At 41.2% G+C, this 26,385-nt stretch overlaps 1 protein-coding gene across 1 annotated transcript in view; it reads left to right on the forward strand.

Moving 5' to 3' along the window:
* afg2a (AAA ATPase AFG2A) overlaps window positions 1-26,385 on the forward strand; it is a 110,468-nt gene that overhangs the window by 30,091 nt on the left and 53,992 nt on the right. Inside the window, exons 12-15 of the mRNA XM_026183469.1 lie at window positions 2,752-2,961; window positions 6,422-6,475; window positions 6,778-6,857; window positions 9,671-9,797. Coding sequence (XP_026039254.1) covers window positions 2,752-2,961; window positions 6,422-6,475; window positions 6,778-6,857; window positions 9,671-9,797 — 471 coding nt within the window. The remainder of the gene's footprint in view (window positions 1-2,751; window positions 2,962-6,421; window positions 6,476-6,777; window positions 6,858-9,670; window positions 9,798-26,385) is intronic.

Genomic DNA, 26,385 nt, shown 5'->3' on the forward strand with positions numbered 1-26,385 from the left:
ATAAGCTTAGAAGCAGAGGAGCTATTTCTGAACTACTGTGTGTAGATTTTACAGTATCCAGCTGTACTACATTGCATATGGACACATTGTTTGACTTCCTAAAAAAACAGGTTTCTCTCTTTCGTTCATGTGAATGTAATAAGACAAATCCAAATGTGGGAGGACAGAAAAGCAGTGCGATAGATAAAGACAGAAGTAAAACAGGAAGGAATGAGTGGGGGAAAGTGGATCTAAAAGGAGATGGGGGGGAAAAAAAGAATGAGAGGAGATGCAGACCGAAAGAAGCATAAGAGGTGAAACATAAGGAAGAAAGAATTGGTAACGAAGAAAGAGACAGGAAGGCTTTAGAGGCTTTTGGATGAGGCTGTCTCCTTATCTGCTTTATCTCCTCCGGTTGTTCACTGCCGGACCCTCTCCCTCCCTTCCTCCCTCCTTCCATCTGTCAGACAGACAGCTGTTGGCAGACTCGCTCTGTTGTTGTTCACTCTGTCCAGAGTCTCCCCAATCCAAGCCCTCAGTTCCTCCATCTCTTTCCAAATATGCTTTTATATTTCTCTCCTCTCCACCCGACCCCTGTCAACAGTTTGGAAGAACTTGACATTCTTTGCGATTTACTCGTGTGGTCAGAAAGTTAAAAAGGTCTTCCTGTGGGTTACATGAGAACATCAGTGACATCAGTGTGCAATCAGAGTTTATTTGGTCTGTTGCACTTATTGTTGGCGATGTGTTTGTATTTGAGTGTATTATGTGAGTCTGAGCTTTATATTGGAATAAAGGACTAATGGTGAGCATTTATTAGAGTTTGGGCACTCTCGTCCTCTGCCAGTGAGATACATATATAGTTTGCTTGATTGCATGTTATTGTTTGGGTGATTGATTGCATTGAACCAGAGGTGTTTTAGTCAACATTTTGATTGGATTCCAGACTCTTCTAAATCTGCTTTAGCTAATACTAAGATTGCCTCTTTTTCTTCTTTAACTTCTCTTCGATTGCCTGTTCACTGATAAGTGTTATATGCAGAGTCTAGCATCAGGTCAATTAAACCTCTGGATGTTGATCTGGTCAGTGTCAAAGGGGGTTTATAATCACTTTCAGCTGCTTTGGTGTTAATGAAATTAGCAACAGGTGCACTAGAGGGGCAACAGTGAGACAGTCTCCGCAACAGGAATGGTTTTACAGTTGGAGGCCACTGATATTTTCTCCCTGCTCATCTTTTCTGAAAGCTTTTTTTTTTTTTTTAATATAGTCAATATAATAGTCAATGGTATTATGAGGTAGCATGAGGGGATACCTGGATCCCACTGGTGTGAATATGACAGACAAAAGAAACAGAAACAAACTTTGTGAGGATGGCCTGAGAGCCTGACGTCCTCAAGAGGGTGCTGTGCTCACAGCCTGGCATCGTGGCAAATGGCATTTGCCATAAAATACCAGAATAGGTGTGTGTACCGCTAGTGCCCCGTGCTTTTCACAGATCACCTTCACCTTGAGCACATGTGACAGGCGTAAAAGGGTCTGGAGAGGCTGTGGAGAACATTATACCGCCTGTAGCCTTGATCAGCATGACCAGTTTGGTGGTGGGTCAGTGATGGTCTGGGAAGGCATATCCATGGAGGAATGCACGGAGCTGTACAGTCTAGACAACACATGAAATCCTTGGGCCCATTTTCAGATACACTAGTACACTGGGTCCTGGGTTCCTCCTGGTGCACTGGTGCATGGCAATGCCTGACCTCATGTGGTGAAAGTATGCAGGCAGTTCCTGGAGAATGAAAGAATTGCCACCATGCTTGCCAATGGAAAACCTCTGGGGCATTATGCTTCAGCCTAACTGATGCCACCAGGTTGGACTTTAGCCTTTCCAGGAGCCATGCAGACAAACACATGTTTGTATGTCCACGAAATGACATCTTTTTGTTCCTAACACATTACCCAATCCTGGGTATCCGAGGGAGGACACTCAGCAGAACAGAAGCAAGCCATCATGCTGTCATGTACAACAAATTGAAAACACAAGTTGTTGTTTTTTTGGCCACATCAATAGAATCTTCTCTTACTGTACCTTACTCACCAAATTTTTCTCCTCCCTGCAACTTGGTCCTCTTTCCCAAAATAAAATTCAACTTGAAAGATCGTCATTTTGACTCATTGTCAATTCCATCATTGAGACGTAAATGCAAGGGGATAGAAGAGTACTTTCACAACATGATAACAGCTGAAAGCTTAAAACAGTCTAAAGATGAAACACTAAATATTTGTTGTATTACCTATACTAAAGAATTTATTTTTCAGCCTATCCCAGCTGTCGTAGGGCGAGAGGCGGGGTACACCCTGGACAGGTCGCCAGTCTGTCGCAGGGCTAACACAACCATTCACGCTCACATTCACTCCCGCATTCACACCTATGTGGCAATTTGGATTAATCAATTAACCTATCCCTGTACCCCGCCTCTCGCCCTATAACAGCTGGGATAGGCTCCAGTGCCCCCCGCGACCCTGAAAAGGATAAGTGGAAGCGAATGGATGGATGGATGGATGGAATTTATTTTTCATTCCTTGAACATTTATAACAAAAGGTTTGTTATTAGTGTGTGAGGTATTTTATTTTGAAAGTCATTTGGGATAAAGAGAACATGCCTTGGTTTCGGTAACTTGTTAGAGAGCTGCATTATTAAACTACATTTGTAACTATTTACCCCCTCCCCCCCAAAAAACAAAAAACATTGTATTACTTCATTCCCTCGTTCCAGGTCCGCTGGTCAGATGTGGGTGGGATGGAAGAAGTGAAGCTAAAACTGAAGCAGGCAGTGGAGTGGCCCCTGAAGCACCCAGAGGCCTTCACCCGCATGGGGATCCAGCCACCTAAAGGCGTTCTTCTCTATGGGCCTCCGGGCTGCTCGAAGACCATGATTGCCAAGGCTCTGGCTAATGAAAGTGGGCTCAACTTTCTGGCTATTAAAGTGAGTTTCCTCCATGAAATCTTAAGAATAATCCTTTGCTATCTTTCTTTAGATGAGATTTAATAGAGAATTTTGCTTTTCTGTTATGCAATGGATGATGAGTTGAAATCAAAAAAGGCACTGGGCCAAAGCTTGCTGTTTTTTCCAAACTTTCATACATAAATATGAACAAATAATGTTTTACAGATGTGCCTGTTCATATCATATTCTTGGTTGAGTGCTCTGCCAAAACACTGCATATGACTCAGCCATTAGTTAGATGATGGGTGATTTGTTGAGTCAATCTCAACTCCCAGTCCAAGCCTTTTTAGCGGAACCTCAGTAACAGCAGTGTTTATGTACGTTGCATTGTCATTCCCTCAGAAACCAACTGGAAGAACTTAGTGAAATTACCTCCCTTTAACGTGCATGTGTTGAACAGTTGTGTTTCACATCTTCACTGAAATTTAAAGATGTTTGCACCAAGTTACCTGCTTCACAACTCCATGTTTTTAGCATAGATTGTATACAAAAAAAAGAAATTACTACAATGAAATCAATCAGTCGTATCATATTTGTTTTTTGGAGGTAGATGTTGCCCTATTTAGACAAGAAGGTTAGTGCTAAGTTATTAGCTAATGTGTAGATCACTCCTTCATCCAAAGACTGTACTGGTGCGTTGCATAGACACAGATACCAGCTAATAAGTGACATGCAAGAAGCAAATACTAAAATTTCAATCACCAAAACAATGAGCACAAACTAGTAAAATGGGCTCTTAGTACCATTAAACACACACGGGGCCATATGATTTGTCAGATAATTGCATTAAAAGGAAACCACAAACGCAGATGGGAACTCCACTTAACTGACATTTATCTCTAGTCTGTCAGTGAGATGTAAGAGTTAAATGAACACTGAGATATCATTTGTGTTGAAGTAGCAGTGGTGATGTTTCCCTAATGACCTGAAGGCAGATTGGCGGGCCAGCTTCCTCTGCACAGAGCTTCCTTGCTTGCCCTTTGACCCCGTGTTTATCCTCTTTCATTCATCACTCCATCTTCTCTGCCACGTTAGCCTCGCTGCCCTCCAAGCACGGTTGACAGAGATTGATTGATCAGCTTGCTGAATTGTTATCAGTGAATATTTTTAAAGAATGTTGCCATGAAGACAAGAAGCCAAGACAGAAGCTCTCAAGTGGCACCATTAAGCCAGGAGCAAATCTAGATGTGAACTGCAACGTCTTTACCCGAATCAAATCCTGTCGCAAACCTCTGGGATCGACGGAAGGCAGTGCTCCTTTTGGCATGATGTTGGGGTCGAGGATACAACGTTTATGGCAGTTGGTGAAAAACAAAGGGTAGCACTGTAGAAACCAAAAATGTTGTTACACTTACTCTAAAAACAAATATCCCCCTGAAAATTACAAAACGTGCTGTTTCCTAATTACAATAATCAGGTTCAATGTGCAATAGCATTTTAATGGAGCAAATATAATCCAGAGGAATACGAGTTGTTTAATGTCTGTGCACGCACATTAGTCCTGGTGACTATTTCTAGCATTTGATACAAAGTTACTGCTTTTTTTTTTTTAAAGAGTTTTATTATAATCTTGTGCTGCAAGTTTCAAGTCGTCACAAAAAGAATCAGTGAGAAGGGTAAAAACATCCTGTCCCTCCTGCTGAAAGCCACTCTCACCATCTGAAATAACACTATCAGGTTTTTCCAGAGTAGCGGTTGCTTTGACATAGATACTTTATCCAGATTTAAATGTGGATACTTTAAGGCTCAGTCTGTTTCCTCTGTGTGAAAAGCCCTATTATCATCTTGTCAATTTTAGTTTCCTCTCGCTGCAGCCACTCAAATACACTCAAATCCACAGATGCATACGTGCACACTAACACACACATACGGAGACTGCTCATATCTCTACATTGTCAATGGTTTTAAACTCACCATGTCCACCCTTTGGCTCTACAACAGAGAGTGAGGAACCAGGGATTAATGAGTCAACCTCCTCACTTACTGCAGGAGACAAAGGGGCTGGGAGTTAAGTGTCGTCTCCTCGGTGAGCCCAGAGGCGTTGAAAGGGTGGATTGCAGTGGAGGAAGTTCTTCTGAGGTTTGAGTGGATGTTTATCTGCTCTGAGCAAGGGAGATATGAGGGAGAAAAGGACTAGGAAGTTAAGAAGAAGAGAGAGAACTGGAGGTTTATTTTGTAGTAATTTGAGTAAAATTAGTCATAATAGCAGTTTAAGTAGAATTAAATGAAGTGAGTACATTTTTTAGCGTCCACAATTCCCTCATCCACAATGAAATGCCGGAAATGGCTTAATCGCCTCCTATTTTGTCAGGAAATAACAAGCGTATGCTTTCCAGTAATTATCTATTTGAACAAGCAGGTTGTTTGTTATGCCAAACGTCTCTCTGATCGATGCTCTTCAATAGCATACTGACATTGAACGCATCAGTGAGATGCTTTCCTAGTACAGTATTAGTTGATTTGCTGCTGCAGAGCATTTAAACATATCTTAAGTATATTCCATGCTTCTTGTAAAAACCCAGATGTAACTGTCCAAGCTGTGAGGGAAAACTCAAGAAACCATTTTCAAACATCTCTGGTTTTAGGCTGACAGGAGGCCAAAAATGAAGAGGGGAAAAAAGTATCCTCTCAAACATAACCGGCAGAGTGTGGATGTGGTCTTAGTAGCAGTGGTATCTGGAGGAATTAGTGTCTTCCAGTTGGAAGAAACTGCAACTAAATGGAAATAAAATGCTCATTTATCACTGTCAGCAAGGCTGGGTAAAAACCTTGACAAATTTGGCTGCTGTCCTGCACACAGTTTTGATCTGGCTGAGCCAATGCAGTGTTTGGTTTTGGTTACAAACCTTAAATTTTATCTGTGAGAATGAGCCCGAGATTTAATTTGGTAGGTTGTGATGCCAGCTACAGTTATCGTGGCGTTCATAGTAGGTACTGGTAGCACTATTGTACTAACAGTAACAAGGGAGGCCGCAGCAGCAAACAGTACTGTTTATTTGCCAAGTGAACCACAGGTGTTGCATAAAGCAGTACACAGTGTCCAGTAAACATCGAAAGAGTACTGTGGAGGTACGCACTCACACACACGTGCACGCACTGCTGTAATCTGTAACATTCTTACGCTGTATTATCATTGTTTGTTTTTCACCGGGCTCTTTGTAGCCTGCAAAAGATGTGACAAAGAAGCAGCTGCTGTGTGGTCACAGTTTAAACAGCTATGCTAACAGGACTGCCTCCAGATGAAGCTTCAGGATAAAAAAGGAATGATTAGTCATAAAGGTGCTAGTAATTAAGGCAAATGAATTCTTTCTGGACAGAATAAAACCCACATCAAAGTGTTTTGAGTATTAGTTAATATAATTTAGCATTTCAGGTTGTAAATATGTCACGTTTTAGACTAGCTTGAATAACTTTAAATCGCTTTAAACTTTTCTTTCAGGGCCCAGAATTACTGAGTAAATATGTTGGGGAGTCTGAACGAGCTGTGAGAGAGGTATGTGCATTTAACATCCTTGTTTTTTATCATTTACATATACGTATATATATAAGTTGTGTAAGCAGAAAGTTATGCAAACTGAGTTGATTTCCTGGCCTCTTTATTTCCTCCGTCCATGCTCTGGATATTTTTGGTTGTTTACGCAATGAAAGGATGACCTGAGATGTAATTCATGGCATTAATGAGTGTTGTATTTCCTCTGTATGTTTGTGCGCACTTCTGGTTGGGAGTGATTCACAAGTCCGGTTAAACATTTGTCCTGTTTTCCTCTTTTCTATTGTTGCTGACGCTGCTCACAGGTGTTTCGGAAGGCGAGGGCCGTCGCTCCCTCCATCGTCTTCTTTGACGAGATTGATGCTCTCGCAAGTGAAAGAGGAAGGTACAGTATGTTCTTTTCATAGTCTTCGTACATAATAATCCCCCCCCCCCCCTTTCCTCCTCTGCTCTGTTCATTCCTTGTCCAGTCATGATGATGCACAATCATCACTGTGGTCGGCTTTAGTTCACCAGCCTTAATCTTTGACCCCCCGCAGATCTCACAGTTAATTCATATGAGGGTTAGTGCAAACATCCCAGGAAGTCTGCATGACTGCACTATCCAAGCCAGCCACTCAGTTCTCGTCGTGTCTCCTCAAACTTCTGCGGCTTTTCACTCCCGGTGAACACAGAACACAGTCTTGTCTGGAGGAGCTTTAGTGGGATGGCACTGGGAACATCTGTGGCTTAAAGGAAAGAGGACGAGGGGGAGGGAGGGGGGGCGGACAGAGGACACAGGCCGGAGGCGCACAAACACTTCATTGTGCCCTTCCACAGCAGATGGGGAAGGCCAAATATGCAGCAAGCTTCCTGGTTAAACCAACCGATGAAACTAAGTTGTAGGAAGGAGCAGAGAAAGGCCAATGGGCAGTCTTTGTAACCTTTGTGAGTGGGCCCTTTGTCAAAGCATCACATTCTGCTTCTAAGACAAAACATATTTTGATAACTGTACTTTTGTTAACGGGCTTCCGCTCATGAGATGTTGAATTTTTAACATCTTATATTCCCTTGACCTTAGTCTTAGACTTGATAAGCTAGGCCTTTCACTAGGCTGAGCTTTAGAGCTTGTGACTTATAATGCAGTCTTGGCTCTTGCGCTGCAATCAGCATACAGGATATACTATTGCAACTTTGATTCATCCATTTGCCAGCGGGACTGACGAGCATTTTGGCTCTTACGATATGATTGAGCCTGGCTTTCTCATTATCTCCATGTCCAATTTTGTGATTGATCTCAACGAGAACCAACTGTGAGGTGGCAACGATCGACGTTTGCCTGGATGTGTGCCTTGAGCCCACTCACTGTTTTAAAAATGCACTTAGCGCTGATCTGTAAAGGTTATTTATTGGTGTTCACTTCCTGCCATGTTTAATCAATGAAGTGCCTCGCGCATGCCGGCAAGAATTTAAAACTGTTGACACAACCAGACAGTCTCTGCCGGATTGTGAGCCCGTGCGTGTGTGAGAGATTGCGTTTTTCTTTTCGAGGCAGGACAAACACCTGTAAATCTGTCAGCCTACCTGCCACGAGTCTAAACTGGTGAAATGAAATGAAGAAAATTGAAGAAAGACGGAAACAGAGGCCAAATTTGAGAAGCAGAGAGTGATTGGTTTTACTTCTGATAAGTTTTTTTCCACATAATAGCACCTTTTAATGCTTTCCTTTTTATTTCTGTTTTCCTTTTTTTTCCCTCTGTTTTGTTTTTATCGTCCCATCCTCAGCTTGTTTTTTGTTCAGTTTCTCTTTTTCTCCTCCTCATGACTTTTTTCTGTTTATTTTCCCATGATAACTTTTCTCATCTTGCGCCTTTGCTACTTTTCTCTTCAAGCTGCCATCCCAATTCATTGCAGCTTCCTTGGCATCTCCCCTCGCCCAAACTTTGTCTCTCCCCCTTCCCCTCCCCCCCTTTTCTGTCTCCCTTCATATCTCAGTGACAGAGCTCTTTTGTGTTCCTCTGCAGCCTTGTCTGTGCTAATGACGTCTGGCACTTCCGCTGGCCCTGTCAACAGAGACTGTGTGTGTGTGTTTGAGCTTGGAGGGATAGCTGTCTGCACTGTGTTATGGAAAATAACCACCTTGTTATGCAGTGACTAATGCAACGATGAGCTTTTTTTGTTTTTTACGATACAGCTGTCGATTTGCTATTATGCAGTTCTTCTGTCCCACTGTTGCAATGGACGAAGTGGTCCGTCACTGCAATGTATAAAGTTTTGTTTGGTAAAAACTGTTCCTGGATGTTCAGGTAGCCTCAGATGGCTGACCTTACTCATTCACTGACCCCTTTAACATTTGGAAGCTGCTCAATCTTTAAATTTTGCTCCATTTAGGTGAAAGGGAACAGCCTGTCTTTCCTTCTTTTACCCTTCTCTGACTCATTTTCAGTAGAGCATCTCAATACTTTGGTTTACCTTTGAATTACATGAAATATTTGCATAGATCGGCTTTCGCTTCTTCATCACATTGACTTCAGGTGAGGCAAGATATTCACAAGTCCAAACAAAGGGACGTATTTAACAACCAAAGAAGAGCTGCTTTATTATAGAGGGATTGCCTGTTTTCTGCTCCCTTGTTTTGAGTTCAGTTTAATACGTCATTGGCAAGAGAGCTCGCTTTTGCTGCCAGTTTTTTTGAAAGAAGTATTGTGCTAATGAAAGTGTCTGCTTGCCGAATGTCAAATGTTCCCTTCAAGTACTCAAGAACTGGCAAATTTTCCTGATTATGTAGAATTGTAAATATTGTGATGGATGATAAAGTTTTTCAGCATGTGTTGTACCGCACTCCTGAGAGAAAAAGGATGAATTCTTCTACATATCTGGATCATTTATCTTCCCATTCATCCATCACGCATGTAACTTCATTATCCCTTATCCTTTACTCTCATTGCTCCGAGTATTTCTTTTCTGTGCATTTCCTCCTTTCCACGTTCATACCTTTACAGGTCATGGTGTTCTTCCTCCCTTCCCATCCATCATTTAGCTGTACTTCACTTAACACTCAGTAATTCAATAATTAAGTTTTTCACCCGATTCGAGGTAATTTATATACGTCCTTTCCTGTCTCCGTTATCCATTTAATCATCCAGCCACACATCGCTTTCTTCTCTCTTTTCCATCTTCTTTCGCTCATCTATCTTCTGTGCTTCTCCATGCCTTCAGCTCCTCTGGTTCCAGTGGTGTGGGGGACCGGGTCCTGGCTCAGCTCCTGACAGAGATGGACGGCATCGAGCAGCTCAGAGACGTCACCGTTCTGGCTGCCACCAACCGGCCTGACATGATCGATAAGGTAAACAGACGCCGGCTCTCTGTCTTCATCTCTCCATCCTCCTCTTTGGTCCATGATTGATAAGCTTGAGGAGATGTTTAGTTTGTCTCCCTTGTCTACTCCTCTCCCTCCCTTACTTTGTTGTACGTGATTGATAAGGTTAAAGGCCGCTTGCCCCGCTCCGTCTTCTGTGACTTGCTCTTCGGATGCTGATGCCATTAGTACGTCGTGGTGCACTTTATATGGTTTCAGTTGCATCCATAATAAATTGTTCTAAGTAACTCGATCTACCTTCATGCTTCTACCCTTTTAGTTTACTTTAGTGGAATAACTGCTGCCAAAGCATTTTTTTTGTCCTCTTTCTGACCCAAACCAATTCACATATCTGATTAGAAATTAGGCTGTAATATGATGAGGTCATCAAATATAATAAATTCTTCGTTTCATTTTAGCCTCCGGGGATTGGGAGCATTAGTGATTGGGAGCTCAAGCCAAGCCGCTAAACATCTACAACCACTTTACCTTTACGTTTAATTTGCTTAATTTAAAACTCAGTAAAGGTCAAACATTTGTCTCATTGTCATTTCTACTTCCTCTCCTTGACAATTTGAAGATCATACTCCCGTCTTTTCTCCCTTAGCCTCCCTCTGTTTTTATCTCCTCCTTTCTCTTTTCTCCACAAAACCTGTGTTTGGTATCCACCCATCTCTGTTTTAATGAAATTTCCTGAGTGCTGATCAAAGACTGAGCCTGTGCCTTGTCAAGAAGGACACAGGAAAGGAGAATGTCGCCGTGCTCTGTAAGCTTCTGCACAGGCAGCCCTTTCTCAGTTTTTCTTCTGCTTTTTTTGCGGTAGGGTGTCCTCCGATATTGAGTTTAAAAAATACTTTGATGTTACACATTTTAAAAGACGGTATCACGTCCTAATTTAACATGGCAAGCATTAAAATATTGCTGAATTAAGTAAACAGGAAGAAAATTACATAAAGCTGTTGTTCCTCCAACCAGCAACGGATCAACAGATCAATACACTTTTTTATATATTGATTAGTTGTTATAAACTGGTAAGGACTTTTTGATAACATGCTGCTCAAACAGCCCACTTGTGGAAAATTGATCCATCACTATGGTGATGGTAAAACCAAAATAAATTTCAGCAACAACTGATTGCAGTCTCAATTCAGACGCTTTTTAGTGGTATCACTGCTAAAGAAACATACTAAGCATAGAACTGTGAGAGTGTGTATGTGTGTGTCTAAAAGAAAGAAAGATTTAAAAAAAGGGGGGGGGGAATCAAGCCCCTGGGTGCACAGATGGGAAACCCCAGGCGTCCTTGTACAAGCTGGCCTCCCTCTCAGGAAGTGGTCCCCCGTGCAGCTGAGAAATCAGATTACCTCCTGCTGGCAGTATCCCCCGACACAGTGTGTGTGCGTGCTTGCATGTGTAACGTGTGTGTTTTCATAGGTTCAAGTCATCTGAATGAGGAACGGAAGCTGCCAAATGGACAGACAGGCACCCCACATTCACCCCTTACTTTTTTAACACCCTACCCTTCTTTACCGCTCATTCGCCACCACCGGCGCTGTCTGTCACTTCAAGCCGGAGATGGGCAGACATTTCCATGCCAATGGCAGGATATGATAGGACAAATGAAGATTAATGGGACGCCTTGGTGTCAATGAAGTTATTGTGGGCTGTTAGAGGTGCAGTGGAGGCCTCCTGGGGGCCTCAGCTGTTTGACGGACAGATTGAGTGGGATGGCGAGAGAAAGAGAGTGGGGAAAGTGGTGTTTATTTTAGCTCGAAAGGAGCAGGGCTGTTGTCCATCTCTCAACAGCTCCTACACAACATTTTAGGTTTTAGTTTTTTTATCCGGTTGTTTTAGTGCTCTCCATTTAATGTCTGTGTAAATAATGTTTTTCATTTAGTCAGTTAAAGACCTGCAACACATCTTTGGTAAGTGTATATTGAGGAGGCAGTTTAGCAAAAATATAATCATTTAAATATAGATTCCCACATGGTTCTTATCAGCTCTTTTGGGAAAAATGAAATTGTCATTTCTTTCCTTAAAAATGCTCTTAGAGTGATGCTCTGAGATGCACAAATGGATGGATTTACTTTGCTAAGGAGTAAAATAAATCCTGATTTTCTTTGCTTTTTCCTTACTTGGGAGTGATGTCCCTCCGAGCTCCGAGGCAAATGGGACGCAGGATTCTAGCATATCATGTCATGATGGCATAATCAAAGCATGTTGTCAAACAAAATGTAAGTTTACACCTGATTGTAATGATCCACGATTTATGATTTCACTTAAATTAACCTCCTAAGACCCGAACTCTTCCACGGCATGCATTTTTTATTTCTCTTTGATATTTGAGCTGATTGGGATATTTGACCTGAAGAATGAAAAACAAAGAATTACCAGATATTTTTATTTTTTTATTTTTTTTTACCTAATTTTTGTTTCTAAGAAAAATGAGCTCCACATATGAGGATATTTGTTTAATTTTAGATAGAACAGAAGCAGTATAATGTCCTGGTAAGTGGGTGTTTGAGTATTTTGGTCTAAATAACCCAAAATGTGATGTCCACATATGTGGATGCCAGGTCCTAGGAGGTTAGTATAGAAATATGTTGACATTAACACGTTTAAATCAGCCTTACTTACTGCTACTTATGAAATTACCTAACCAAAGACCAATTTATTGATTACTATATTTAGATTTAGATTTTCCATTGTTTTCTTTCAGTAAACTGTCATGTATGTGTTGCATTTCTTCATCATAAAACAACAGATTATCTTAATATTTGCATACAGTTTCTTACACACTATTAGGAGTTAAACTGTAGATGCCTGCAGTTGATTTGATTCTCAAGCCTAACAGTGGATTTATGTTTCTGTGTTAAATATGTGCCATAGGTACACTGCAATCATAAACCCTTCAGAAATCTTATACCGTAACCTGATGCTTAACTCCGTAGATATCTAACCACATGCCCCCAAGCACCCAGCATGAATAAAGTGAATGTGCATTATTACCTTGTCAAAAAAACATACAAACGGGGACAGCCTGTTCTTGTCCCAAACATGCACGAAAAGGGTCTGTGTAAGAAATGTCATAAAGCAGTCATGATGACGTGTCACCAAACACCACCATCCTACCCCCGTTGCCCCCTCCAGCTTAAGAAGAAAAAAAAACTCTCCCACTTCCTCTTTCCTTTGTATTGCGCCAATCACCCAGGCCCACCTCTGACCCACTATGACTGAGCTGTGGTGATTGATTAGCACCACCAGGAATATTTATCCAGGCTGATCTAGTAGGAAGAACCCCCTGTCACTCTGTTTGTCGAGCAGCTGTCCATCTTGTTTATTGTACACACAAACACACACTCACAAACCAGAAGCCCCTTTTCTAGTCGGTAAAATGATGCTTTGATAGTTTTTTTTCCCCATTACAGTTTGTCTTTGCTGTGAACCCATGGGTTACTTTTGTCTCAGAAAGATAGTGTTGGTCTGTTGTTTCACTGAAAAGCCCATTTGTTTGCCCTAATGTGTGCTAGGCTTTATCCATGCTATCAGGAGGCAGGGCTACTTACAGTGGAGAAGATTGCTAGCAGATGGGTCTTTGTTTGTGACCAGAAGTTACCAACTGGGCTCTTATCTGAACAAGGGGCCACAACAAAACAGAGGCAGCAGAATTAGAATTGAAAGGGCAGCATGTCTACGTTGCTGTTCAGTACTGTAGGGGAAATTACAGTGGGTGAGTTTATCCTTCAACAAGTCAACACTTTCTGCTATTATTAGACATGAGAGTGTTTTTAATATTTATATTTTATAAGTATTGTGTTGGTGCACCCAGCAACTTACAAATTTCCACCTACACCAGATTCCTCTTTCTATTTTACAAAAACCCAAAGATTATTTATGACTCAAAAATGATCCGTTGAGTCACAAGTAGAGTACACAGCGTCCCAGTGGCATCCATTTGTCATCGAGCCTTTTTGTTGTTGACATTTTCCAGCGTTTGAAACCTGTTTCCCACCAGATCACAGTGTGTTTTAGTCACTAACCGTTATGTATTCGATTTTCTGCCCTCTCATGTTTACGGACTCCTCCTTCTCAAAGTCTTCTGTGCTGTAGTGTAGCTTCTGAACAGGAGATGGGGCCAAAACTGACACGGGCCAAGATTCTTGACAATTCTTTTCAAAACTTGTCGATCCTACTTTAAAGTAAAGAAATGAAAATGTTCAAAAGTGTTAAAACGCCTTTGGTGCTTAAAGGATCGTGTAAGAAGCCTTTAATGTTATAAAGTAAATTCCTTCTGTGGCTGGTAACAGTCACATGTTTTATGTGACACAGAATACATTTTGGCACATAAAAATGAGCTTAGGGTGGAAGGAGTAGTGTACTTGTTATATTATTTAAAAGCATGTAATGATGATGCTTTGTGCACTGTTGTCTCTATAAATTAATGTAACTGCTATGCCTAGAGTTTTTTGATTTGGTCCAAAAAGTCATACCACATGATGTCTGGCACTGGAAACATGAGGACACATGAATCTCTGTGCTCTTGTAGTACCGTAACTGACCTTATAAATGTGTAACTTTTTATTCATTCATAATTGTAGCTATGTTTTTGTAGAATCTGTGGTCCTTTCTAATCCAAGATCCACAAAGTTAAACATTTGTATTTTGTAATCAGATCAAAAGAAAAAGTATATTCTCATTTCATGTGTATATCAGTGCACCTGGCCCTAGGTTTGACCAAGTATATGGAGCATGTTGATCAAAGTCCATTCATTAAGCCGTTCTGTGGCCTACCGGGCTTTAGCAGGAGTCATACAAAGTAAACACTTGACATCACGCCAGTTCGAGCAGCCTGAACATCTGCCAGTGTTTTCCCAGCCAGTCTGGATGTTGCTAATTGTAATCACAGATGAATTCCACCAGACTGTAATTAGTGGGCCACTTGTTAAATATTCAGGCATTAGTTAAGTGTAGCTTTGATTTTTTTTTTCCCTCCCCTCTCCTCCTCTCTGCTGCATTCAGTGCTTCTGTGTCTGTTGTGGCTTTCCATTCATCTGTGCAGGTCATTGTGCTGGTTTATGCTTTTGTTATCACCTGTTTAGCGAACAAAAATGGTAGAATCTCCCACCTCATGAAATGAAAAAGCATCAAATAAGTTATCTAATAATAACTGCAATCTGCATTCGTGACAGTGGTAGATATGCCGACTGCAAATCATCGTCTCTGCGAATCTAGAAACCGTAAATGTTTATATTTCCCTTGATCATTTTTAGACTGCCAGTTAAGTGTGAATGGCCAAATTCCATATTAATCATGGAAACCCACCTCAAGGTACATTTAGTAACTATACTGGAGCTTTTGAATGGTTGCCTCGCACATAAAAGAGTCCTGGTTTCAATTCAGGAAGGAGACACAAAACCCGGGCTCAGGGGGTCACTGCGCTCAGTGTGGTTTCCAAGCCCAGAGAAATCATCAGGAAGGCATCTGGTATAAAATTTGTGCCAAATCAAATATGCAGATCCGTCCGTTATGGCGACCTTTTGGGAAATAAGGAAGCAGTTGAAAATGTCTTCTTTTACCAGAGATTCTAAAGGTATCACAGGCTTCCTTAGGCCAATTTTGCTCTGTTGTTAGCCCGTTTTCCTTTTTAAGGGAACTTTTTTACCTTAAAACATATCAGCAGCATCTGAAATCCAAATTGTTGTGAATTATTATATTTTTCTCTCAGTCAAATGAATTATTTAACTGGTTATTTTTGATTTTTTCATGGCTAATCTGACTCAAAGGTGAAGTAACTTAATGAAAAGCTTTTGAAATGCATACGTCTGAACCATGCTGTGCTTTTGCTTCTCTGTGTTGGCTCTTATGAATACCTCTTAATTCCTTCTTCCATAAAGACTGTACATTAAGGCTTTCTTCACTTAAGTATCGAAAGCCTCTCTTGAACACTCAAAACATTTCAGTCTTTGTTATGTGGCCTCACAACAGGGCATCGGAGGATCCTCAGTTTCTCTCTGTGAATACCTTTTGTTTTGCCTTTTCTTTAGTAGAAACCTCCACCTGAGCCATGCCTCCACTCAACAGGAAACTACCCTTAGCTAAAAGACCGACTATAAGCCAGGCAGTCAAAACAGGCCATATTTTATTTTGTGTTGGCCTGACGTTATCATCTCCCAAGCTTTGCTCTCCTCTCGTGACGAGCCAAGCATGATGGAATCTCTATTGGTGCTGTCTTAAAGGATTAGAGCTTATTCACTGTTTTTTCCTGACTGCACAGTTCTGAATAGAGCCCTGCTGCCACAGTTCAGTGTCCTACTGAAGCCGAGCTGAGCTGTTGATAGCTGTGCTTCAAAATGCTGTTTTCATGTAGAGATAAGGGTTTTTTTGTTGCATTTACCACTTATTCTATTTTTTGGTATGATTCGCTGTTTGAGAATCGCTCTTTCCTGTCCCGGTAACGTTTCCAAGATTTGGTAATGAGAATGCAGAGTGAGAGTTTTGACCTGCAGGTTAGTAAAACTGCTAACCTGCAAAATAAAGTGTGCGAGTATGTCTTTGCAAACAAGAAATGAGATACCACCGAGGCATGGATGAGCTCTGGGAAGCTGCGTGTGTGTGTGTGTTTGTGTGTTTGGGCACTGGGGGAGCAGGATCCCCAGGCAAGTATCAAACTTCAAGGGCTGTATTAGTGTCAGCTTACACATGTGTGCATCCAAGAATATCATCACAAAAAAGCCTCCAGTCCAACCAGACATAGAAAAAATCCTGCAGGGCCACAATTTGGTTATCCAAGCCTAGACGCAAGTTTTCTGCAAAGAAAATTTATTTTCTGGTAAAAGGCAACATATTTCTCATATTCACACACTTACAAACATAAAATTCAAATATTTAGTGAGACATTGCTTGTTTTTTGTGGTATTGCTTTTATCCAACACATCTCGGTTTGTGTGTGTTTTTAAATATTCTTCCTGCAGTTGGCATTGAGCAAAAGCAAAAGAGACATGAGGATGGGAGAGGGAGGTGTGCGTGGGGTGGAAAGGAGGGAGTAAGGGAGGGGTAGGGAGGAAATGAGGGCTCTTTGTGCTCTGCTACCTGGCAGACATCTCCAGCATGTGTCGTCTTGCCTTTTGGCAAGCCGAGACCACCGGCGCCCTTGGAATGCTCTCAGTTCAGGAAATCTCGTTTATTCTCATAAACGCTACTCCTAACCCCTCTCCTGCTGCACTGCTGAAGAGCTTGCATATTTTTTTTCCTCTTTCGCAGTTTAGTATTTCTGTCTTGTGCAGTAATTCATTTGTTCGTTTTCTGTTTTTCCTGTAGAATTTACACCACGAGAGAAGGGTTTATCCGTGTTCTTCTTCACCCGTGAGCTTTATAAGCGCACAATTAAGGGCCACTTTCAAGTCCGTCAGTAACTAGCGTGTCCTTGTGTAAATGTTTGTTTTCAGGTTCTGCTATTTGTGTCTGATAAACATCGCAAACATTTATGAAACCAGTTGTCGGTGTGCAAGGTTGGATCAGTCAGAGGGATGCTCTTTTTTGTTGTGGCTGATTGTCTTGCAGTGCAGCTGTGACTTGTTGTTTTGCTGTCAGGCAACAGGTAAATCTTTCAGTTGAAAACTTAGCTAAGGTGCTTTGTTTTTTTGTAATTGCATTCCTGCCAATGAGTCGGCTGTATAAGTTTTAAAAACCTCTGACGAGTGACTTTACAGCTCTGATGAGAGTGAAAGAGTCGATGTTCCCAGCAGGCTGCAGCACCCACATAAAAGGAGTAGTTTATGAAAAATGAAAATTTAAACTGGAACCATGGAATGTTGGTGTTTTAACCAACAAGTGGTTCAGCTTTAATTACAAAAAATTCCTTCGATTGGATGGCTTAAAGAAAACTAAGAAAAGAAAAAACAAACTCACAATTTTTATGCAACATTTAAAGGGAACACTCACCATGAAAGAATCTTGTTCGCAAGACTTTTTGTCCAGTAAATTTGTTTTGAAGGAATCTCTGCCTACATTTTTCTGTCAAGCTGGTTGGACAAGTGTCAGCTACAAGGAACAAAACGAATGAGAATCACTCATTTATTGAATCTGGCTCCATCCTAACATTAATTTATTATTTATTTGTTTGTTTATGTTTTTAAAGATATCAAACTAACATCATCTACGTGATTTCAGCAAGGATTCAAATTTACTTGAGTTTTTGTTATGCCGACTAATCCAAATGCATAGGTTCATATTACGTTAGCTTAGTTTAAATGCAATAAGATAAGCTATGTTGTGCTTCCAGGCTAAATTCTGAGTGACAAATAAACTAATCTAAAATAGTCCCTTCGAATGGGGCCAGTTTCTCGGCACAGCGTGGTATGCCAACAGTGAGAGCTTTGACTAAAAATGCAGTGTCATTCGCCATGACAGAGCAAATGCATGCTATCACACAGGGCTTGGTAGCTTACAGCGATATGAAGCGCATCCTGTGTTGCCTGTAACAAAAAACAGGACGACTGTCACTGTGAAGGCTTTAGAGAATTGTAAAATCTTACTTTTTTGGCATCTGATAACCATAGTAGGCGTAATGTATATTCGAGGAAGCCTTCCTGGATCGTTTATCATTTTTCAAGACTCGCACCCACACACCAATAAAATATTCAGCAGGAAAACACTGAAGTTTATGGGAAGTTTTTTGGGGAAACATGAAATAGAATATGCTGACAACAGTATGATTTAATCTTATGGACACATAGATACACCACAGTCATTGTTTAGGCATTAAAATTAAATGTAAAAAGCATCTCATTTAAAAAAAGTATAAAGTATATAGAGACCAATATATATGTATATATATATATATATATATATATATATATATATATATATATATATATATATATATATATATATATATATATATATATATATATATATATATATATATATATATATATATAGAGAGAGAGAGATATATATATATAGATCCATCTGGAAAGTTGGCGAGCCTACTTGATCTTGTTCTAGCGTGTGTAAGAAACATGGAGTAAGAAGGAGTCATCATTCACCACCATCAGGATACAGTCAGACCCACATACAAAATAGGAGCTGGTAGGGGGCCAACAGGGGGTTGCAACAAATAATACCCTCTTTGTATGTTTCAAATATCCCCTGCTGAAGCCCCCTGAGCCTGGCTCTCTGCTCCGGGGATCCCAACACCACATTAGGAGACGCTTACAAGTGGATAAGGTGTAAGATTGGAGGAGGTGGGGGTTTGGTTAAGGGAGCTACCCTGGGTTTCCTGTGATAAAAAGCAGATTTGTGCTCTCTTTTCTTTTCCCTTTCACCTCAACAGGTCCAATGCCTTGTTTAGGAGAATGGCTAAACAAACGGACTATTATTTAGCGCAGTCATTTCAGAGGCGCACTGGAGAGGCCAACGGAGTAATGGTATCCCAATGTATATCCTCTGTCGGGTTCAGTCATCTTCATCGGGATTAGGTTACCCATTGTAGATGAAATGGAATCAGTCCCATCAGACCTTTCTGTGAGGATGACCATTTGGCTGTCAGAGCAGGAGTTGTGTTTCCTTATACTGCAGCCACAATATATTAGTATTAGTCTAGCTTGCGGTTGCTTTTTGATGGTTTACGGTCTCAACAGCTTCTCTTTTTCGTGTTGGACATAATTAGCTAATATTAGGATTACAACATTATGTTTTGTTTGGCTCTATAGGTGCTGATTGAGCTTTCATTGGTCAGGCCGATCGTGGCTCAAAGAGTTGGCGGTTCGTCTTGTAACCGGAAGGTTGCCGGTTCAAGCCCCGTCTCGGTCGTTGTGTCCTTGGGCAAGACACTTCACCTACCCATCACCAGTAGGCGATTGGTGAAGTGTCAGAGGGGCCGATGGCGCGATATGGCAGCCTTGCTTCTGTCACTCTGCCCCAGGGCAGCTGTGGCTACAACTGTAGCTGCCTCCACCAGTGTATGAATGTAAGAGTGAATGAATAGTGGAATTGCACAGCGCTTTGAGGGCCCCAAAAAGCGTTATATAAATGCAATCCATTATTATTACTTTGAACACCAGTTGACTTAAACATAAGCAGTGTTGCAACAGTATCCTTTTTTTGTTTTGAAAGATTTAAACCACTTATCTCTGTGGCTTGTGACTTTTATCTATTGTCTTTGCATTGTGCTTTTCAATATGTAACATTAAGTGAGGAGAAGAGTGGCCTGTGTCTTTTGCAAACTGGAAATAAATCCGTTTCTAATTGTAAGTATAGTTTTTTTTTCTGTTTTATAATTGCTGCAATATGTCTGGTCCATGACGTCAGGTACAGAGACACAGTAATAAAGTGAGACAAAAAATGTCTGAGGGCTTTGAGGCCTTGTGTTCCTGCTGCAAGGACTTGGCAGATGCATCGGAAAGAGGATGATGGCAGGGTGTCACCTCATTTCCTCTTTCACCAGCTCTGTTTGATGAATGACCGTGTGAAAGGCTGGCTGTATCTTAGGTTTGGGATTGCACCTTGTTGTGTGTGTGCGTGTGTGAGAGAGGGGACGAGAGGGGGGAGACAGAAGGTGTTCCAAAAAAGGGTAACAGTGCTTTCTTTTCCCACCTTGTCATTTCTGAAGTCAAAGTAAATTATGACTGTCAGGATGTCCCCAGAAGCACTGTTAGGCCCAAAAAACCCTTGACTTGGGTCGAACTGCGGGTGGAGCAGGTTGAGAGAATGTCCCACCCACAAAATGCTCTCATGTATTTCTCGTGTCAAAGGGCCATGGGGAGGTCCCATTCTAAATCCTGTTGCCTGAGAAATGAAATAATTTCAGAGGTTGTCCACTGTCCCTTCAGGGCAGACCCCAGAACTAATCTCTTTCATCTCCTTTTCTTGCTGGTGGGGGGAAGATGGGTGGGTTAGGATGAGAGGGATGCAGCAGTCCCTTCCACCTCCTCGTCGTCTTTCTCTTTGTTTTGGATCTTTACGTCTGTTGAACAGCCTCAGGGAGATGAGCCCTCCTTCACCATTGCCCTTCCCCTCTTTGCTGTTAAAGACCACCGATCCCTCTGCACTGCTTCCCCATCTCCCTCCCTCTGTCCTTTAAGCCTTACCCCTTGTTCTCTCCCTGCCTCCCTCCTTCCCTTCTCATCCTCTCCCTCCCTGGGCCTCTGCGCTGGACTGCCTTCCCTTTGGCTTTCCTCTCTTCCTTCCTTCCTCAGTTCCTCTGCTAATAGCTCCCTTGTTCCTGGCTAGTAAGGGCTGCCAGTTGAGCAGTCATTCGTGGAAGATTCATTCGCGGTACGGTAATTGTAAACAGACAGGAGAGAGAGAGAGAGAAGGATGTTTGACCATTAAACCTACTGGTCACAAAAAGAAAGTAGAATGGAGGAAGCTTCAACTCTTTCTTTGAATTCTTTAGCACCATATCTTTCGTCTTTGTGTCACAAATCGCTATCACCTTTATTACATATCCAGTTGTGTACCCCCCTCCCCATTCACCTCCCTTAACCTCCTTTATTTTTTGCCCCTCATAAATTAGGCACTGCTTACATCTGTCAGTGTCTTATTTCACCGCTAGATGTTGGAATTATCTTTGCCCTCAGATGTTTAACAGAGCTCTTTGCTTCTTTGCTTTGCAGAAATAGAATTATGTGTTTGTTGCAATTTGCAGCTATTCCAGCTCATGGGGAAATACATGCAAACAATCATACCAGATACGCTCAGTTAAGTAATAAATGCCTGGAAATGCCAGAAGTGACAGAAGTAATTTAAATAATTCTGATGTCATTTACTCATTTTTCAGTTTAAAATTTTTTTCAAATCTGCTCTCATTACTGTTGTGTGGAAAACAGCTTTTCTGTGCAGAGTTGAATTTCCTGAAGTTTCCCCTGTAAAAAGGAAATGTGTTTGTTGGCTAGCGGAAATGGTAAAGATGAGAGAGGATGACACAGGGGGTGTGTTTGTGTGTGTGTGTGCGCGAGTGTGAATCCACTAGTGCCAGGCAACCAGACCTGTCCCTGACCCTCAAATGATTGCTCCCTGAAGCTCGGCTGTAAGCCGTCAGCAGCCAAACGGTTGCTCTTTTCCCAGCTTTTATCTCCTTTTCCTGTGTCCTCATTTATTTTATTTTTTTTTCTGGTTGTGTCCCACGCTTATCTCTCCAGTATACTCAAAGTCCAGCAGTAGTTGTTTTGGAAAAGATTTCATTTGTGTTATCAAATCAAAAATATTTTGGAGTCAGCCATCCATAGCCTCATTTCTGTGTTAGCAATTTTGCCGATGATGCTTTTAAGCCATTTTTACCACCTCGGACGTGTCAAGCAAATCAACATATGACAAAAGTAAGATGTCCAGCTCTGGCTTACTTGAGTCTCATTACTCACCCACACACCTTGAATGGAAAGCTACATGGGGAGCGTTTACTCGTCTACGCTTTGATACAAAAACCATTTAAAGACCACATACCCCGCAATAAACATACCACAGTAAGCTTTGGCTTTGTGATCTGTGTGTTTTTACTCACAGTTAGCTTTTGTTGCATGCAATAAACATGACTCAGTTGTTAGGTAATGGGTAAACTTTTGCATTCAGTTAATGTACTTTCCAGAAACCATTATAAGGACTCAGCTTCCACATGAATGGAGCATCAGTGGGGTACATGCATGTGCTGCATACAGTTTACAGAGTTGTATAATAATGAAACAGAAGTATATAAAGATTCCAAATGACATTTTACATGCTGGTGTTTTAAAATATAAAAATATCTTTCTTCTTTTTTATGATCTCTAAGAATTTAAGTGTAGTTTGGGGCTTTTTCTTCCTTTTCCTTTTGCACGACTTAACATTCGCAACATAATCCAGAGGCTTTTCCTCCAGTTGGTCTCACAATCCATACAAACGTATTTCTTTAAAGACGGGGAAAACTGAAAAGGAATGGGGTTGACTGTTTTCTGCACCCACTTGCTTGTGCTGCCCTTGAAAATGCTCATTTTGTGTCTTGATTACAGTGTGTGGTTTCTCTCAAGACAAACACAGCAAACTAAATGCAGCATGGTCAATTGGTCCGATCCCGAATTAAGGCGGAGGGAAACGGAGAGCAACCAATTAGGAGACGGAAGCCACTAATTAAAAGCTGCATGCTCTACAGGTTGCATCAATTTTATTTTCTTTAGCAATGGCCAGGGCCATAATTTCAGAGCTTGCACATTCCAGCACAGCTGCCTTCTGTGTTTGGAAAGTCCTTGTGCACAGAGGCAGCTCTGTCCGTCTTCCCCTCTCTCTTGTTGGTAGGTTGGAATGAGGAAAACAAAAACAAAAAAAAGAACGAGAGAGAGAAACTGAGGAAATTTGGAAAAATCTTTAAGACTCTACATCATTCAGAATAGATGAGAAACCATTCATTAGAAGTTTTCAACAAGAGTCTGTTTGGAGAAATGTTTCCACTTCCTGGATTAGGTTCAGTGGAATGCTGCCAATACATTTTGTGTGTTGTGAATTGGAGATTGCATTATGCTCGAGTGGTTTGGGTGGTTAACCAATACGCTTGCTTTGGAAAGCTGCAGGGAAATGTTGAGCACCTGAGGAAAGCCACAGGGTTGTTCTGAACAGTGGGCCCACAAAAGGCAGCGGCCAGTATTTGCAAAATGCTTCCAGAATAATGGTGTTCGTTTGGCAGTGACTGAGAGCACTTGTCATTGTGCTTTTTTTGTGTGTAAAATGAGGATACGCAGATATGTCTTGTTCTTTTGCACGTAAACTTGACAAGTGTGTCAAATAAAATATAATACAAATAAATCCATTCATATATTTCCCTGGCAATCTCATGAAAAGCCTGAAATATTTCATTATTATTGACTGAAAAGGCAAAGTGATGCAGTGCCTTCTCCAGATTTATATAAAGCTTAGCTTCCTGTTTCCAATTCTTCTCATTGTTTTACAGGTGATTATTTAACACCTCATGGGAACTTTCCACCTTAAGCTGTTATACAACCAGCGTACATGAGCCTTTACTTAGGTATTCATTCACATGTTCAGGATACTAGGCATTTTTTGTGACGTCTAAGACAGCAAAGCAAGAACCTATATATCAAGCATTCAGTTGCCCCGTTCTGTCACAATATACAAGTTTGTCCTGAATCCTCTTATCGTGGCTTCCTTCTCAGCACGATGACACTCAAAGGGGAGTAAGGCACCCCTCCCACCCCATTTTTTTCTCAAATGATGGAGAGAAAAGGGAAAAAGAGAGGAAATAACTTAGACCTCATCTTTTTCCTTCCATTCCAACTAATGGTTTTTCCAGACCTCAAATGCTGAAGGCTGACCTTCTCTCTCGAACTGGATTTTTCCTGTACCCTACACCTTGGATTTCAGGAAATGTACAAAACAGGATAGCACAGCACAACATATTTCTTGTGTCAGTTTTCCTCTTTTTGAGAGACAGAAAAACACTTGAGAATCCAATGACATCAGCAGCCAAGGCTGCTGTTTTTCCTTTTTTCTTTTCCCATGTATTATTTTATGCATACTAATGAGATGCGAGTGTAGCTCTTCATAGTCCAGTGATAACTAATGCTTACTTTGGGGCTGTATCATTTAGTGTTTTTCACTTTCAAATATGTTGAAATACAGCCAGGCAGATACGCAGAAGGCAGCTTTTTTTTTTTTTCTTTTAATTTGGCCAAAACCTTTAACCTGCAGATTACAAAATAAGAGCTTACATTTACGTCTCACTTTTTACGTTTATGACGTTTGTTGAGTACTGACCCCTGTACCATTTCCACAAAAAGCAAGGGCTCAAGCAAATCAGAAGCAAGTAAACAGGCCTTGTTTTACAGTTGTGTTCTAAGAAGCCAACTGCCCCCAAGTTGGATGTGATTTGCATGTTGAAACAGTTGGAGCTAACGGTCCCAGCGCCCCTCTGTAATTAGTGGCCAGAAGGCCTTATTTGCCTTTCACGCCAGTATGGGCTTTGCCACATTGTTCAGAGTAGGGGCACTGCTGAAGGATATAAACACAGTTGACTGTGTCCTTTTTCCTTGGTCATAGTCACAGTAGCCCATTGATGAGTTGCCCAGTTCCAGATAAATTCTTGGCAGTTTCCACCCTACAGCACCATTTGGAATTGCCCTTGCAGCACCCCTCCATTTTTACCATTTACAAAGTGACTGAGTCGTATAAACTAGTTTTAGCATTCATTTCCCTGATATTACAGACATTATGCCCACACCGATAAATACTTGGTGCTTTAAACGTTTACACAAAGCTTTCCCGTTCCTGTTTTAGTATGAATATGTTTATTGGCAACAGCTGGTCACTGCACCTGTCACTATTTTAGAGACACCGTAACTGTGCTCCGTTCATGCTGTGAAGTCGCCCACTCTCCACATTTCTTACAATGTTTGCTTTTCTCAATGTTTTTCCTTCTCCACAATCAACGGGGAATTATCTGTCTTCCGGAAAAAAGAGGCAGCCCACTAATTTTAGATTGACTTGATTGAGCCTGGAGGCCAAAGGGATCAAACCCACATCCGCTGAAAACCAGGGATGCTAATTCTAACCATAACATAGCTAACATGTGTTTTGCTCTCCCCAAGTGCTGATTTGGAACCTGCTTGGAGCACAGCTCTCGCTGCTGCCTTCTCCACTGCACCCGCTGCAAAGGACCATTCTTTCTTGTGGCATGTTTTGTGGGTATTGGCCCACCGTCTGTATATTTATAGAGACCGGGTCATGACACATGTACATGGACTACTTGTTCTCTCCTATGTTCTTTCTTCAGCCAGCTGCCATTACTGAATGTTTTTGTAAGTGTCAGTGTGGACATTTTAATGTAGCTTAATTCATTTTCAGGATGTTGAACATCAATTTAACTAAATTTGTCAGGATACCTGTATAAACTTGTTCAAATTCATGCAAAGAGAAGTTTTTGGGGTTTTTTGCCTAGGGAAAGTGCACAGAAACTCTATAGAATGCAGTACATTATTTAATGTGATAAAGGCTTTATTCATTCATGTAGCAAATTGCTTTTAATGCTGAGGTGTCATTTAAAAAACTGAAAACTGGAATATTATAAAAAAAATCTTTTTCTGTTGACTTTTCTAGTTCTCGTTTACTCTTTATATGTATGTATGTGCTTTTTTAGTTTTTTGAGCCATTGTTTTTATGCACTCTTTCTTTTTTTCTCTCTTTCTTTCTTTCTTTGTTTCTTTTTTAGAGTTTGTCTGCTTTGTATTTGTGTTTCTAGTATTGCACATACAAGATATGTTCCAAGTGAAATAAGATCTCTGTGTTTCAATCAGGTCAAAGAATGGAAGCATATATCCTGTCGAAAACTGCCTCATGTCAAAGTTCGGCTCCCCAGGCATTCATCAAGCACACCAAAGTATTCATTATTAGTGCTTTGTCACCAGAAGCAATCCTGGGCGTCTTCAGATATGGCATGAAAAGCATAGCGAATGGTCAGACTCCATCTTTGGTGTCTTCAAAGAGAACATAGTAATGACAACACTGCTAGCTGTTTAGCCCTCAGGGTCTGCTGTGGAGTTGCTTGACTACCAGACTAATTATTTACAAAGACAACCTAAGGAGGAGACACGATGTT

Source organism: Astatotilapia calliptera, chromosome 2, assembly GCF_900246225.1.
Source record: "Astatotilapia calliptera chromosome 2, fAstCal1.2, whole genome shotgun sequence".
NCBI classification, from domain to species: domain Eukaryota; kingdom Metazoa; phylum Chordata; class Actinopteri; order Cichliformes; family Cichlidae; genus Astatotilapia; species Astatotilapia calliptera.